The sequence below is a fragment of the Macrotis lagotis genome, chromosome 1 (assembly GCF_037893015.1).
Source record: "Macrotis lagotis isolate mMagLag1 chromosome 1, bilby.v1.9.chrom.fasta, whole genome shotgun sequence".
NCBI classification, from domain to species: Eukaryota; Metazoa; Chordata; class Mammalia; order Peramelemorphia; family Peramelidae; genus Macrotis; species Macrotis lagotis.
The window spans coordinates 276,522,371-276,539,732 of NC_133658.1; the positions used below are offsets into that span (position 1 = coordinate 276,522,371).

Here is a 17,362-nt window from a genome sequence, read left to right on the forward strand (position 1 = left end):
ATTATGTAATTTTTCTATTTCTTATACTTAATTTTTCTTCCTTAAGGATATGATTTCTCTCTCATCACATTCAACTTAGATCAAGGTATACCATGGAAACAATGCAAAGATTAACAGATTACCTTCTGTGGGGGGTGGGAGGAGGGAAGCAAGAATAGGGGAAAAATTGTAAAACTCAAAAATAAAATCTGTCTTAAAAGGAATATTCAAAATTAGTCACATCCTTAAATTCAAAAAACTGTCAACAAAATACAACTCATTTATACTTAGAAGAAAATTTTAAATATTATGATAAAAGTATGCATCTGCAGACAGTACAACATTCACAAGTGTTATTCAATCTCTGCTGGATTATTTCCATTAAGAAAGAACTCACAGACTCAGAAGACAATCCATTCCACTAAAGGCCAGTTCCATTTGTTATTCCAGTCATCAAGCCCAAATTAAGTTTCTACCTCTAACTAGTATTCTTGGACTTGCCTTCAGGGCCCAAACAGAACAACTTAAATCTCTAATATCAAAGATACTATTTTGTGCAAAATAGTGTGATTCTTTCCTTAGTCCTCTTTTCACCATGCTAGACAACCCATGCTAGTTCCTTCAACTAATTTTTATAAAGCATAGACAGACATAGTGTCCTTCACCAACCTGGTTCACCACTTCTTATACTGTCATCATCCTGGTATAAGTCTTCATTCAAATAAACATTTTACAACAAACTGTTAACTGCCTCCGTTCTACTCTAGCAAAAGACACTACCTCTAACAACTCCTGGGTTTCTTCTCTTAGCTTTCTATTTTCTTCACATGCCATACAAAACCCTACATTCTAATAGAAATCTTTCTATGTTCTTAATTTTAGTGTCTTTCAACTGAGGTATTTTTTTTCAACTTGCACAGGTTGATTCCCTCATTCAACCAAGAGGTCTTCAAGAGAACTGACTCTTTTGTTTTGCATTGTATCTTCAGTGTTTAGCACATAACAGGCACTTAATAAATGCTTAATAACTTGATTTCTAAACTGTGAAGGCAAAAACTGAATGTTACTCTAGATGCCTTAACAGAGTATCAGTCACAAGAATGATTTTTTTTTTCAAACACAGCTAATGAAATCAACTGCTTGAAAGACAGAATGGATCAGTGAAAGCAATGTGTACAATGAAGAAATCATAAATACTTTAAGGATCTTGTATCTTTCATCTTCAAAATCCCAGCACTATAAACATTCTACATAAAAATTTGGGAAACTGAATCCTTCTGGGTTGGGGGGGGGGGGGGGACTAGCAGGGGAGAAGATTTCTGTTAACATTTTTCTAATAGGAGAAGCTTCATAGTGGTACTGGTTAGATAGCTTGCGTCACAGACAGGAAGACTTGAGTTCAAGTACTGCTGACACATAAATATTGAATATGTGACTCTGGAACAATCAAATATCTTCTAGGTGCTCTGGACAATACCTGAAGCTATTAATTTGTAGACAAGCTGCTTACTTGACTAAATGTAGTTTCTACATCAAGGACTGCTTTCTTAAAATATAAGCCTCTGAGAAAATGCTTAATCTTATCTGTGTTCCCTTGTTGTTTTCAGTCAAGTTCAACTTTATGAAATCCCGTGGAAAATCTGTCCAAGGTGCTTTCTTGGCAAATATATTGAACTGGTTTACTGTCTCATTCACTGAATTAAGGCAAATAAAGATTAAGTGACTTGCCTAGGGTCACAAAGATAGTGTCTAAGGTTAAATTTGAACTAAAGGTCTTCTTGACTCCAGGCCCAGAACTCTAACTAAACTACTGTTCATTCTGTTGTTTCTGACTCTTCGTGGTCCTGTAGACCATACTTGTACAAATAGATTTCTTGGCAAGGATATTGGAGTGTTCCCTTAGAATAATACAAAAGGGAAAAAGTATTGCTTGGAAGTTTCTGTGCATGTGTCATTTTAATAAGCATAAATTATATACCTAATGAGCATAAATTTTATACCATAATTTAAAAACATTTAAATCCTACCCAAACTCACAGCAAAAAAAAAAAAAAAAAAAGACCAAGGTTTCATCTCTGTGAATACTCTGAATTCTCTTTGCTTCAGCTGTCACAAACAAATGAATTCATTAGATATTACCTTCTTATCACTTCTGTGACAACAATAGAGAAATGAAAAAAATCTACATTAAAGTAGCAAATAATAAATCACTTATTGGCTTTGGAATGTTATTATTATGCTACCATTTGATTATAGTCAACATTAATAATTGAATATTTCAGTTTTAAAAATTATATCAGAATGTAAAAAAATCATTTTTCACTATCATCCTTCCTTATTTCCTCTTCTATACCTGTTTCAAAGAGTCATCATCCCTGCCATGGACTAACTCTGTACTTATGCCCATGATCCCATCCTATCTCCACTCATCTGAAAATTCTAGTCATCATTCTTTTGATCCAATGGCTCCTTCCCTAGTATCTACAAATATATCTAAATCTATCTCATCATTTAAACAACACTTTGGTCTGCTATATCCTCTGAAACTACTGTGCTATAATTTTCTTCCCTTTCACAAACTCTAAAACTTACCTATACTAACTGATTCTTCAACCTCATTTCCCTCTTACTTCCAACTCTACTGCTGGATTAAAAATGGCATCTCCAAAATTAGCAACAATTTTTTTAATGCTTGTCAATAATTATTCCAACTATATGCAATCAAAATCTTTTTAAATTTCATCTTTGCCATCCCCTTACCCTGCCTGTAACAAAAAATAAACAAAAGAATGGGGAGAAAGGTAGTTCAATACAATTATGTCAACTGAAATTTTCCACATAGGCAATAATAGCATCCAATCAAGGAAAGAAAATGCATTTTTTCATGTCTTTTACCAGGACAATCTGGGTCATTATAATTATATAAAGTTGGGTTTCATTATTTTTGTCATTGTTTTTTCCACATACAAAGTCCCTTTTTCTCAAATGTCACTTTCTTGATCTCTTCACAATTATTTCAGACAGTTTAACCATACCTCCCAAATGCAAGCACTTCTTCCTGGCTTTTTATGACATTGCCCTCTCCTAGTTTTCCTACCATTCATGAGTCACTTAACTTACCAGGATCACAGTTTCTTCACCTAAAAAAGGGAAGGCTTGGTCTAATAGTTATTATGTCCCTTCAAGAAGAGAAGGATCAATGAAAGAATAAGAAAAGATAATGACAAACAAAAGAAAGTAGAACTGCTCATTCTCATTCAGTTTTCTCTGCCAAAAGAAAAACTTTTTCCCTAACATATGAGGAAAAGAGGTCCTAACTACCCCTTAATTAAGTTTCAGTTATCAAACCCAGATAAACTCCATCTTTAAATACAGAAGAATCATAAATAGCATATACAATCCATTTTGAGTAACCCCTGATGTATCATACAGCATGGAAAAGGTGCTTGAAGAATTGGGAAACAGTAAATAATACTGCCACCTTCAAAAAAATAGAGTATGAAACTATAGCTGAATAGTTCTTGGTTTGACTTAAATTCTTGGCAAAAATCCTAGGAAATATTATTAAATGAATGGGCTGGTGAAAATACAAAAGAGAACAATAGTGAACTTAAGAGAAAGCATGGACTAGCGAAGAATAGGTTCATACCCCACAACCTTATTTCCTTTTGACAGGGTTACTAGACTAGAAGATCAGGAAATTCATGTTATGATTGAGAAAAAGATGGAGATATATGGAAGAGAACAATATTTGGAACGGATTGAATAGGTGAACCCAAAAAGGAATTAAATGAATTGATGTCAAAGAGAAAGTCAGTCTCCCAAATATCTACACCTGGCCTGGTGATGTTTCATTTTTTTCTAAATATCAATGATTTAAATGTATAATTGACGCATTAACTGAATCAAGTATAACTAGCACATTGTATGATAGGATCCAAAAACAAAGCAATGGATTGATCCCATGCCTGGAACTTTTTTCCTCCTCGTCTCTGCCTCCTTCAAGTCTAAGCTAATAATTCATCTTCAGCAAGAAGCTGTTCCTAGTTCTTATCTTAGTACTCTCCCCTCTGGAATCATCTCCAAGGTATCCAATATGTCTTGTTCATTCATAGTTGTTTGTTTGCTTTCTTCTTCCATTAAACTGTGCTTTTCCTTGAGATCAAAAGAACTGGGTTGATTTTCTTACCCGTTTTCATGTCCCAAAGGGTTAGCAAAGTGCTTGGCACATAGTAGGCACTTAAAAAAATTTCTCACTAGATCTTGAAGCAAATCTAAAACTGAAATTGTAAAAAAGATAAAAAGTCAGTTTTACATATGAAGTTTTTAAAAATTAATTTCACAAATAGAAATTTGAAGATGTTTGGTGAGATAAGAGCGTGACTGATAAAGATAGATGTGTTGGGGGGGGGGGGGAGGATGTCTGTGGTTCTATGACTATGTCTTTAAGTGGACTGCAAATTCATTGTGAATCCGCAAAATAATATGGTAGTCCAAAAGACTAATCTTAAAAGTGTAGTGTCTAGGCAAGTAAATGGGACAGTGGATAGAATACCAGTTCTGGAGTCAGGAGGATCTAAGTTCAAATCCAACCTCAGAGACTTAATAATTACCTAGCTGTGTGACCTCTGGGCAAGTCACTTAAGCCCATTGCCATGCAAAATTCAAAAAATAAAAATAAAAAAAAAGTATAGTGTCCAAGACTATAATGATAGGCAATATGTAGCGTTTAATTCTAGGCACAACATTTTAGGAAGTACAACTCAGAAAATGTTCAGGAAGGTCAAAATCAGGATGGTCAAAAATCATTTCATAAATGAATGATATAATCTCATCAATGGGGGAGAATGGAAAGCTGATCTGTGAGGTACTGCCCTATATTTCTCTACCATTTCTTGGCAAAATTCCTAGAAAAGGCTACCAATATTTGGGGCTTTCTCTTCCTTTCATTTAATTCAATCATCAACTGTGTGCAATCTAGCTTCCTCATCCAATTAAAACTGCTCTCCCCAAAATAACCAAAAATCTCTTTTCTCAATTAATTACATTCTGTGGCCTTTAATCTGCAAATGATCTCACTGACTATTTTCTCCATTTGTATAATATCTCTCTTTTGGGTTTTCCTAATCCTACCCAAAGAAAACTCTTGTCTTGGACATTCTTTTCCCTTCTACACACAACTGTTACCTCCATCAAGTCACCAAGTTTTAATTACTATCTCTATGCAGATAACATAAAGGTTTATAAATCCAACTCTAGCCTTTCTTCTAAATTTTAGCCCTATATTACCAACTGCCCATTAGACATTCTAAACTGGATCTTCCAAAGACATCTCTGGAACCCTTTATTTCCACCTCAATCAATCAAATTTCTGTTAAAAGGACCACCATCCTTTCAGTCTCTCAATATTCACAACTTTGGTTTTAGCCAACAGTCCTAACTTTATGTATCCAATTAGTTGCCAAATCTTGCTTTTCTATCTCCACAATGTTTTTTCTATGCTCCTCCTCTCTTCTCACACAATTACTATCTTGGTTCAAGCTTTCATTATTTTTTACTTCAGTTAATATAGTGATAAAATGTGAATTTTCTTCTTTACTTTTTGTTATAAGAGATAGTTGATTAGTTATGTGAAATGAGGGAGATGTGAAAATAAAACAAACATACTAAAAAAATTTATAAAATATTACAAAAGAGAGGTTACTTCTAACCTTGGAGAAGTCAATTTCAGTCCAGCAATAGATTGCAAAGAGTTGAGAAGTGGGTATAAGGGAAGAATACAGAGTTAAATAAATAAAGACAGGGCTTTCTAGGGGTTTGGCTATGAACAAGAGAAAAGAATAGGTACAGAGAAGGAGGAAGGGAAAGATGGAAGGCTCAAATGCTAAGGAAATGATGAGGCAGACTTGGGTATGTCTGAGAGAAGCTGATTTCAGTTTTCTTTCTCTGTCCCTTCAAATACTTCTCCAAGGTGACCTCAGGAGATGCTCTTCTTTTTGCTATTCTAATAACGACAATCTTAAAATAGGAACACTCAAGAGTCACAGTATTCTAAGTTCTTTTAGAATATATGGATTTAAAGATTTGCAATTTTTAAATTAGGATTTGGTAGTCCCTCAGTTACTAGTTTGGGTACTGGTTGTTTTGTGTCTCAATTTCTGTACCCATTTCAACAGTCAAGTATCTTTCTACTCTTTTGTCCCCTAAGCAATCTTAGTTGCAATGTATTTAAAAACATGTTGAACTTGCTAGAGAAAAATTATCTTTAATTATCTTAGGAAGATTGCTGTGTTCTGACCAGCATCAATGTCCATTTAAATCACTTTCAAATCTAGACTGAGATTTGACCAAAAATCTTTAGTATTTTGATGATTACTTGCCATAAATCATTGTTATCAATCTGCAAGCATTTGAAAAACATACAAATTTGACCCTTTGTGACCTAACTGGGGATATTTTAGGTAAAGATATTAAAGTAGTTTGATACTTCTTTTTTTTTTTTAGGTTTTTGCAAGGCAAATGGGGTTAAGTGGCTTGCCCAAGGCCACACAGCTAGGTAATTACTTAGTGTCTGAGACCAGTTTTGAACCCAGGTACTCCTTACTCCAAGGCCAGTGCTTTATCCACTGTGCCACCTAGCCACCCCTTGACACTTCATTTCACAGATGAGAAAACAGAGGCATACAGAATTAAGTGACTTGGCTCAGGGTCATACAGCTATTAAATGTTAAAGCAAAATCTGAACTCAGTTCTCCTGATTCCAGGGCCAGCACTCTATGTCACTTTTAAATCTAGAATGAAATTGTGCAAAAATATTTTGTACTTTGATCATTATTTGCAATAAATTAGTGTCATCAAGCAGCAAGCATTTACTAAATGCTGTTTAAAGATGCCTATTCTTAAAAAAGATTCCATACTATGAGATGAGACAACACGTACCCACAAAAGAATTAACAGAAAATAAAAGCAAGGTAGTTAAGGGCAGGAGAGTATAGGGCTGACTTTGTATATCAAAGATTCTGAGACACAGGGAGGAAGAAATTTATACCAGCATGAGAGAAAGGCATTGTACAAATAAGAGATGAGTTCCCTCTAAGAACAATACAATGAAGTCAATTTTATTGAATTGTTGATTATAGAAAAGTGAATAGTTTGAAATCAAACTGGAAAGATAGGTTGAAATCAGGTTGTAAAATAGATCAAAAGTAAAAAAAAAAGAGGAGTTTCTATTTTTTTTTCCCCAAGAGGCAGAAGGAAGCCATGGGAAGTTAATAGTGGAGAGGGGGAGGGGGAGAGAAATACAGTAAAAGAAATACAGTCAATTCTAGACACTTAAAAGATTTTCACACTTTGTTAAGTGTATGGAGTTGGGATCAACTTGAGTAAAGAAGAGCAATTAGGAGCTTGTTGCAGTAGATTAGGTGAGGGGTACCAAGATTTAAATAAAGTTTTTGATAAATGTGATTAATTAAAAGATGATTAATATGAAAAAATATTTATGAATGGTTCTATGTCAACTTAGCAAGAGGTCTTCAATGTAATGGTACAGGGATCTGTGCTTGGACTTATGTTTTAACATTTTTAACATTTAATTAGTTATCAGGAAAAAAATAGAGGGCATATTCATCAAATGTACAGATTATACAAAGTTGGGAGGGATAGCCATCACATTGAATGACAGTCAAGATCCAAAAATAGTTTTGAAAGTCTAGAGATTGAATTAATCTAATAAAATAAAATTCAACAGAGAAATGTAAAGATACAATACTATATATTTTGAACTTGAAAGGCCTTCCACTTTAGTCCAACACCTTCATTTTTCAATTAAGTACAACGCCATAATTTTCCAAATGAGGAAAACTGATGCCCACAAACATTAAAGTCAAAGATAAATTGTAGTCTTTGGATTTGAACCTAAGTCCTCTTACTTTAAATTCCACATTCTTTCCATTAAGAAACTGTGGGTCTGAGGTAGGCTAGGTGGCTTAGTGGATAGAGCAGTGGCCTTGGAGTCAGGAGTACCTGGGTTGAAATTCAACCTCAGACACTTAATAATTACCTAGCCATGTGGCCTTGGGCAAGCCACTTAACCCCATTGCCTTGAAAAATCTTAAAAAATAAAAAAAGAAAGAAAGAAAGAAAATGTGGGTTTGAGGGTAAAAAGAATCAATTTCAGGGGAGCTAGGTGGTGTAGTGGATAGAACACCAGCCCTGGAGTCAGGAGTACCTGAGTTCAAATCTGGCCTCAGACACTAAGTAATTATCAAGCTGTGTGGCCTTGAGCAAGCCACTTAACCCCATTTGCCTTGCAAAAACAAAAAAAAAAAAAAAAAAAAAATCAATTTCACAAGTACAAAATGGGTAAGGCATGATTAGGCAGCAACTTTTCTGAAAAATGTCTAAACACCTGTGAAATGATATTCAATATATAATTAAAAAGTGCAATATGACAGGCAAAAACAGTAATATGATCTTGAGTGGCATTTCAGAAAAATAGCTTTCAGAAGTAAGGGGCCTAGTCCCTTAGTACTATGTCTGGGTCAGACATCAACTATAGTACTATGGTCAGTTCTGGACATAAAAGTTTTAAAAGGATACTGATGAACTGAAGAACAATTAAGTTCATATTACAGAAAATCAACGGAAGGAACTAAGGATGTTTACCCTGGAGAAGAGAAGATTTAGTAGGAACATAATATCTAACCAAGTAATTGAAAGGATGTCACAGTGGAAGAGTAGACTTGTCCTTTGTGGCCCAAAGGGGTAGAGCCAGCAGCAATGGGTTTAAGTAGCACAGAAACCAGTTAAGGAACATAAAAATGCCTAACAATTAGGACTGCCTAAAAATAGAAAGAACAATTTCAAGAGATGGTGAATTTATTTCTCCTTCAAGGTCTTCAAACAGAGGTTGGATAGTCACTTGCCAGATATGTTATAATGGAGATTTCTTTCATTAGGCTAATGACTACCAAGGTTCCTTCCAATATTCAAATGTAGTATAGTTCTGTGTTACTCAGATACCAAAGAGCAGCCTTATTTCCTTCCTCTGTAAGATATTGATGCCAATCCATGAACAATCACACAAAGACGAATTCTAAGGAAAGCATTTTCCAAACTTAGTTTTAAGAGACAATGATAATTAATGCAGAGGTATGAAGATATGGTTTTTGCAAGATCTCTTGCAAAAACATTTCATGAAGTATTTGATGATTAACACTGTTCATTACCAAGTTACAAGAAATATCAATAAAAATGTGCTAGATATGAAAAATAGTTCAATAAAACAATATGGACTACTAATAACCAAAGAAACTAAGGGATACAGTTAATTAACTGATCATTAAATGTTAGGCTCTCACATACAAAAAAATAAAACAAGTTTCAGGTCTCTATGAAAAAGAAAGCTGATGATCAGGCAGATTAAATAATTTAGCAGAAAGGTCAAAAAGTCAACTTCTTAATCAAGGGGGAGTAAGAAGGCAATAAAACTAGGCAAACTACAGCATCATATATTAGTAAACAGTAAAGTAAACAGACCAGAAATTGCCTTTGAGATAAAGTCTTTTTTTGATTCCCTACTCAATTCATTTCATGAACCTACATACATACCCTACAAATTCTGTCCAGTTCAAAGTAAAAGAAAAGGGAAAAAATGCAACAATACCATTTATGGAAAAAATATTTTCTCATAAGCAATAACTAGTATGTATATAGCATGCAATAAGCACTACTGAATACCCATTCAAGAAAAATTAATTTATTATACTAAATGAAGTCTGAAGACTAAAACAATAAAGGCTTCAGTATTTATTTACCAATGTCAAATCCACTGACTCAAATAATGGCAGGAAAGGTCTTAACTGAAAATATATACTTACCTTCTTCTTTATTGTTTGTAATATCTTTCAGCAATTCAGTCTTCATGCAGGTATCGTTCTTAGTCTCCTCCTTATTCAACACTGCTTGCTACAATGAAAAAGAATTTTTAAAATTGACTAAAACATACAATACAGTAAACAATTCTCACAAATATTTAAAGTTCTAGTTTAAATAGAAGCCCAAATTTAAAATTAATCCTTTTGTTCCCCAAGCTGGTTGACAGCTAAAAAGATTAAATAAAAACATTTCCAAATGTTTTATATTATGTATGCCTGAAATATGTTTATAATTTCAAAGATGAGAGGCAGGCATAATGCTAGAGAGCTGGTCTCAGAATCAGGAAACTATGACAAATATCTGCATTAAGTCTGACCATATCACTTCCCTCCTCAATAAACTACAGAGTTCCCTACTACCTCCTGGAATAAATTTTTAAAAATCCTCTTTGGTATTCAAAGCACTTCATAAACTGTCTCCCCACTTCTTATATCCCCCCAGTCCCCCTCCTTGTACTTTTCAATCCAATGACACTGGCCTCCTTCAACAAGAGATCCATCTCCTGATTCCACGCATTTTCACTGGCTATTCCTATATGCCTGTAATGCTTTCCCTCCTCATCTCCTCCTCCTGAGTTCCCTAGCATCCTTCAAATTCCAGCTAAAACTCAGTCTCAAACCCTAAATAACTTTGATTATTTCCAGTTTATATTGTTTGTCCATTCATTGCTGCTTGCATATTGGGACTATCTTTTGCCTTTTTCAATGTGCCATAGGTTGGCATAGTTCTTGACACAAATAACTGTGGGTTGATTTGCCAACAGAACTGTGTTGCTAGACCACAAATGTCAAAAAGGCAATGTAAGGCCTACAAACTCTAGATTAAAATATAATTGGCAAATGTTTAACAAAAAAATAAAACTACAACAAAATATAGACATTGTTAAAATGGGGTTTTTGAAGTCATCATGTGGCCGGCAGGGTTTAATGGCCCCTTTTCTATATCTTTGAAACCAATGCTCCAGCCAATTAGCATTTCAAGTCTATATAGTCAATTGTATTAACAAAATCAAATTAATAATATTTATTGAATATTACTATCTACCAAGCATAATCCAAGATACTTTAGGAGAAAAAAAATAACCTGGCCTCTGTCCTCATGAGGCTTATAATTTATTGGGCTAATTGTAAGGACAGAGCAACTGGTTATCATGACCACTAAAAAGAATCTAAGAATTTAATTTCAAAAAGGTCTGACAAAGTTACTTGGTCAGAATTTACTGATCTGTATAACAACTAACCTTAAGATACAACCACTGTGAAGTTGGCTGTATAATCAAAAATAGACAAAGTGGAGGCTGGGATAGTTGGATAAGAATCCCAGAGCAAGACAGCTCAACAGGTCATCAGCCTGGATACAATAGTATCTTACCTTACTGTTAGCCATGAGTATTATTTCCAATGCCATTAAAGAAGCTAATGATTTTTTTAATATCTACAGATGGTATCCTTATGAAATGTTACAGATTTTTCTGAACTCTACTAAATATTTTGGAGATTCAAAAGCTAGCTCTTCAGTGTTCTTATTAAGAGAAACCTAATGAACCCTTAAAATTCTTCAGGAGTCAAAATCTTCATGAGTTCATTCCAACTCAAAGCCTTTCATAATTCTTCAAGCTTATTAAAACTCTTCAAATTTCCATGTATTTGCTTAACGTACAACTTGTGTTTTAAACCAGAAGAATGTAAGTTCCTTGAGGGCAGGAACAGATTTTTTTTTTCTTTCGTGTACAGTCTAGCCTTGCACAGAGAAGATATTTAACAAACACTGGTTAAATTAATACATTCTTGGCTATATTTCTCACTCCACCTCCAAGTCTACTTATTGTTAGCAAACTAGTTTTAATGTGAATCATTTCCTTGGATTCTTAAATACTAAATCAGTGGAACAAAAACAAGTATTTCCAAGCTGAAAGAATTTCAAGGATGCTTTCAATGATGGTCCATGCTACCTGATAAGTAGCCAAGCTTGATTCTAGCCTAAAGAGAGGCTTGCTTCCAGGAAATCAGTTCATCAGTCACAGTGATATACAAACAGGAAAAAAAAATACAAAAGAGCTCCAAATTTTGTATGGCAGAAAAGGAGAAAAGAATGATAAGAATCACAGTATTCCTGAATTAATTTAACTATATGATCTTTGTCCAAAGACCTGAAAAACAATATATTATTAAAGAAATAGAAACTTGAAGTACGACTGCATTGGTACACAGAATGTCAATATGACCTACCCACTAATGAAGATTGAGACTTTTTCTGCAATTTCTAATCTTAAAGAGCTGCCCAAAGCACTCAGAGAATAAACGACTGTTCAAAATTACACAATTCAAATCATGGGCTATCAGAGGGAGAACTTGAACTCAAATTTTCTTGGTTTCAAGATCAGCCTCTAACAATTATGTTCATGCTTCAATAATAAAGGAATAATATTGACATACTTGGTATGGGTGAAAATATTAGATATAAAGAAGTCAAGATTAACTGAAAGAGGATTTAGAGAATATCCTGAAAGAGACAAAGTTAATGAATTTGGATTTGTGCAAGGTAGAAAGGTGTAGCACCACTAGACCTAGGAGACAGGTTAATAGACTGGTTCTAAAACCAGGATAATATTAGGTAATTATTGGACAAGTCATGTAAATTCTTAATCTTAACTGTTCTTCAAAAAAAATAGGGATAATTGTATTTGAACCTTGTAATTTTACATATCTGTCATGAGAAAAGTAATTTGTAACTTTAAAGTATCACATAAATAACTTAAAACAATGATAGTGATCTAATTCCTAAAGTCAAAAATAAACATAATTTCATAGAATATTTGTATAAAAAACTTCTGAAAAGCAAAGAGAATATCATAGTAACCTGCACAGAGGGAATCAATTATGTGTTAAACCCTGGACTCAGCATGCTGTTTAGGTTTTTTAATTAAAAAAAAAAGACAAAAAAAATCTAGTCCCTCTCCTCAAGAAGCTCACATTCTAATGGGGGAGGGGGGCACCCTGAGGCATAGGGGGAGGAGAGAAAATATTCGACTACTAGTACAAACAATTCATATACAAAGTATCCTGGGGGGGGGGGGGGGGTAGATTAGAATTTATCTCTTGCTTTTGTCAATATTTTGCATTGAATCTTGAAAGAAGCTAATGAAGCCAGGAAGCAGAGGTGATAGCATTCCAAGTATCCAAAATAGCTAATAAAAAAAAAAGTCAGAACTTGGAATGTCATGTGTAAGCAACAACAAAGTTTAAGTTAATAGCAGAAAGGTCATTATAACGGAATCAAAGAGTTCACAAGGGGGAAGTAACTAAAAAGGTAGGAAGGAATCCGATTGTGAAAAGTTAAAAAGACACAAAGTTCAGGTTTTTGCCATGACCCAGGTTAAATATGTTAAAAGAGAAGAAAGGTCAGCTAGAAAGGAAGGTAAAATTTCTTAAGATTTCTTCAATACCAGAATGAACTTGTGGTCCTTGGCTCCTTAATGGGCCCAACCAAGTTAAAATGCAATCGGAAAATGTTTAACAAAAGAATAAAAATATAATATGACTCCAATAGTATTAATTTGAAATTTTCTAAGACGATATGGAGCTGCAAAATCTATTTGTATTTGAATTTGACAACATTACTCTAAACTATCCTGGTTAGAGTTTTAAAGAAAGACAGGATCAGTAGAAGCAAAAAGAAACCTGGCCTCTTGTCAGGTAGTTAGAGAAAAGAAGCTGATTCAAAGAGGTAAGGAAAAAAGGATCACTGAACAATTGGAGCTAAACAAAGAACATGGTTCTTCCTAAAGATAAGCCCTGGACACTGAAAAGGAAGCAACTGCTTGTCCTCTGAGGAATGATAATATGGATCCACAGGTGCCATCTAGTAACGTATCACCCAATTAAGGGTCCAGAAGAGGATCATAGTGCTGATTAGTCCCTACAGCCTTAGAGGTTCTGAAACAGCTATTTTTCAAACTAAAAATAATAAGAAAGGTCTGCTGTCATCTAGGATACATCTCTGAGACATGATGGAAAAAACTCCTCAGTTTGTCAAAACTGATGACCACAACCCACCTTCTATTTATGTGAGCACAAATGATACTGTCAAAAGGAATCTGTAAAGCCATGTCAAGAATAATGAAATCTTGGGAAGGAACTAAAGAAATGAGAAACACATAAATTTTAATCTATACGACTAAATCTAGGCTTCAGAAGACTAAAGCGAACATCTGGTCTAAGAAGAAAATTTGAATTTCTAGATCACAGTTGAAAAAATAGAAATGATAATTTTGACCACGAATGGCGAATACCTAAAGAAGGCTAGTAAAAATGAAGAAATGTCAGAGGAGGGAAAAAAACTTAATAGAATCTGTCTTATGTGTCTACCAATCACAAAGCATAGAATATAACATATTACAAGAAGTTTTCCATGCCCAATTGTTGGCAAAGACCTACTAGTTTATTATTTCTCTCGTGACATTAACACATTCTTTCAGAAAGAGCAAAAAACACTATAATATAAATTTCTTCCAATCATGATGTGAATCTAATTTAAAATATTACTTATAAAAACCTGAAAATCAACAAAAGTGGGGCAAAGTAAATCTAAAACACCAACTTAAACTTTCCAAGAAACATTTCACCTCAAATAACAACTAACATTTTCATTTTAATCTCATCAGTAGTATATATTTCTCCCTAAAATAAGGATAATGTCTAGCTATATGCTCTTGGAACTTGCCAAAGACAAGTCCCTTTACCCACCCTACTAGTCTAAAATAAAATTTCCTACCAATGCTAAAAACAATCAGTAGGCATTCAATATACTGAATTTTAAAAATTTATTACCTTAAGCATTTTTTATCCAATCATTCAGCAATCTAAAAGGCATCAGGAATGTCAAAGCTAATTTCAATTTTCATTTTAAAACTGATTATAGAAATATATATATTTATTATACTTTTCTACCAATTTATTATATTTTTCTAACAGGACTACTCTAAATAACTCTTCACAAAGATATTCCTCATAAAACTAATACCTAGGTAGGGTCTCTGACTCTTCCCTTGTTGACGTTACACAAAAACTCCTTTATATTCAACACAAATTTTTGCTAGCTTCAAGACTTTCAATTCTTTATACACTGTCATTTTCATACAGTCAATCTAGTCATTTTCTTAAGTTCTTTGAGTCACAATAAATTTTTGTACCATCACTCCTAAATAATATATTTCCTTGTACAGGAGAAAGAGCAGGCCTAAAAGAGAGGAAGGTTCCTTTATATATCCAACTCAACACAGACAAACTTGGGACATGTATTTCTGGATTTTAAAATGGTAAAAGCATCAAAAAGTCAGTAAAAGACAAATATCAATTCTGATAATCCCCCTAAAATTTACCAGATTCCCTATGAAACAAAACATTTTTATAAGGTTTTCCTAGCAGCTTTTTTCCCAATGCCTATCTATCCCTGAACCAACTCAAAATGGCACTCATTAACATTAAAGAGAATAGTTCCTGTCATTTCCCAAAGAAAATCACAACCCCCACATTTTATCAACTTGATATATATTTATGTCCTGTAGAAAGAAAAGCCAATCATTGGGTCAGTGATAATGGAAGAAGCAATAACAATACTTGAAATCCACCTCCCAGTAAGCTTCCATAAATAAAGGGCAATCTTCCCCTTACTGGCCTATCAGAAGTCAGCTCCATAAACTTCAAGGAAAAAAAAATACTTTCCAACATGAAGACAGTATTCAGAGTTCTACAGAACAGACACACATACACAAACACACACACACACAAAACCACATACACACTTCTCTCTCCTCCAAAATAGTCAAGTTTTTTAACTGTTCAACCATTTATCCCAGACATCCAGCACACACTTTCACCTAAAACTTGTTAGTAGCAACTTTGTAGAAGTGCCAATACCTCCATTTTTTCCCCTTAAATTCAAAGCAAACTTCCCTTTTTGCTCACACTCCACCATGCCCCAATCTGTCGTCTCCTGATTGGCAGAGAAATCTTATACCCTCCCTCCTAGCAGAGCAATGTCGGCTTCAACAGCAGCCCCAACAAAAGCCAACTGCCAAGCATAGGCTGCTTCAAAATAAAAGTCCCAATCCTCTCCTTTTCCTGTAGTCGTCAATCTCCATACTACTGACTATAACACAATGATTTCTAACCTTTATCACTAGATTGATGTCACAAAAATTATGTTCCACAAATAAATTAAACCATTTTGTCCCTCTTTCTTCCAGAAAAACCTTAGAAATATACAAAGAAACTGATGCTTATTTTATTGCAGTCTTCTAAAGTCCAGTTTTACTGAATGGGAAAACCCAAGGAATAAGGACACAAGAGTAGTGAATCTCTCCATTTTTTTTTTAAAGTAAAGATGTAATTTCCAAAGCTCAAGGCACCTATGCAAGGGAAGGGGGAGAAGGAGATGTGAGGAAAATATTGGCTACAGAGAAGAACTCAAATATGACTAGGTAGGATTTTCTAAATGGAGACAATTCCTTAGCCCAGGAAGCATTTTCACACCTTCTTTGTGTTTTGGAATAAGAAATGCCTTTAAGTATCAAGAGTTTAATGCACTAGAGGTTGATTCTAGGAAACAAAATAAGGCAACTGAAGAGAAATATGATACTACAGTAGACACTAGTTCATTCTCCTTACATCCAGAAAGGAATTAATCACATCAGACATGTCAAGATGATATAAAAAGATGAGAAGAATTTGATCTAATTTGCCATAGGACAAACCCAGAGAAAGTATGCTTTCAGACAATGGTCAACAACAACAACAACAAAAACAGAAAAAAGGAGTGGAAGAGACTTATCTTTCCTTCCATAAAATGTATTTAAAAGGCTTTTTTTTTTAAACTTGGTCCTTCCTCTAATATTCATATATTTCCAAAATTAAATCAGTCTATAAAAGAGAAATGAATGATAGAAGAATTACTGGCCTAGTACTAAGAAAACCTTCAGCAAAGGTTTATATTTACAATCACCCATCCACCACAGTTACCCTCCAAACAAATAATTTACCCTCCAAATCTCTTGTAAATCTCATATCACTGGACCTGAGCTAAAAAACGAAACTCTACTTCAGGAGTAACCTCCTGGGAGTATATAAACAATATAGTACTTCAGATAATGTGAAAAGCATTAGATTTTCCAGATAGGAATAAAGTCAAATATAAAAAGAAAAGACAAATCATTTAATAACTGGCATACAAAGATTTAAAACAGACATTTATTTCTGCAACCAGCATTCAACGAAAAGTCCCCCCCCCTTCTTTTTACCAGTGAATTGTTTAGGAAGCAAATATTTGAAGCATATGATGGCAAAGGAAGCCATATTGCCAACTTTTGTCATTTCTCTAAGAGCAAATGCACCTTTGCACCTACCTATCCTGAGGTAGTGTCACCCAATTCAAAATCATTGAAAGGCTC

General features: G+C 34.1%; 1 protein-coding gene across 7 annotated transcripts in view; it reads right to left on the reverse strand.

The window, feature by feature from the left end:
- The window catches only part of EHMT1 (euchromatic histone lysine methyltransferase 1), a 281,275-nt gene that overhangs the window by 160,991 nt on the left and 102,922 nt on the right, over window positions 1–17,362 (reverse strand). For 6 of the 7 annotated variants that reach the window (XM_074210543.1, XM_074210547.1, XM_074210544.1 and 3 more), the window contains one exon: window positions 9,858–9,945. In XM_074210543.1, coding sequence (XP_074066644.1) covers window positions 9,858–9,945 — 88 coding nt within the window. Of the gene's footprint in view, window positions 1–9,857; window positions 9,946–15,833; window positions 17,307–17,362 lie in introns of those variants that run through there. The other variant, XM_074210545.1, reaches the window with a different exon arrangement.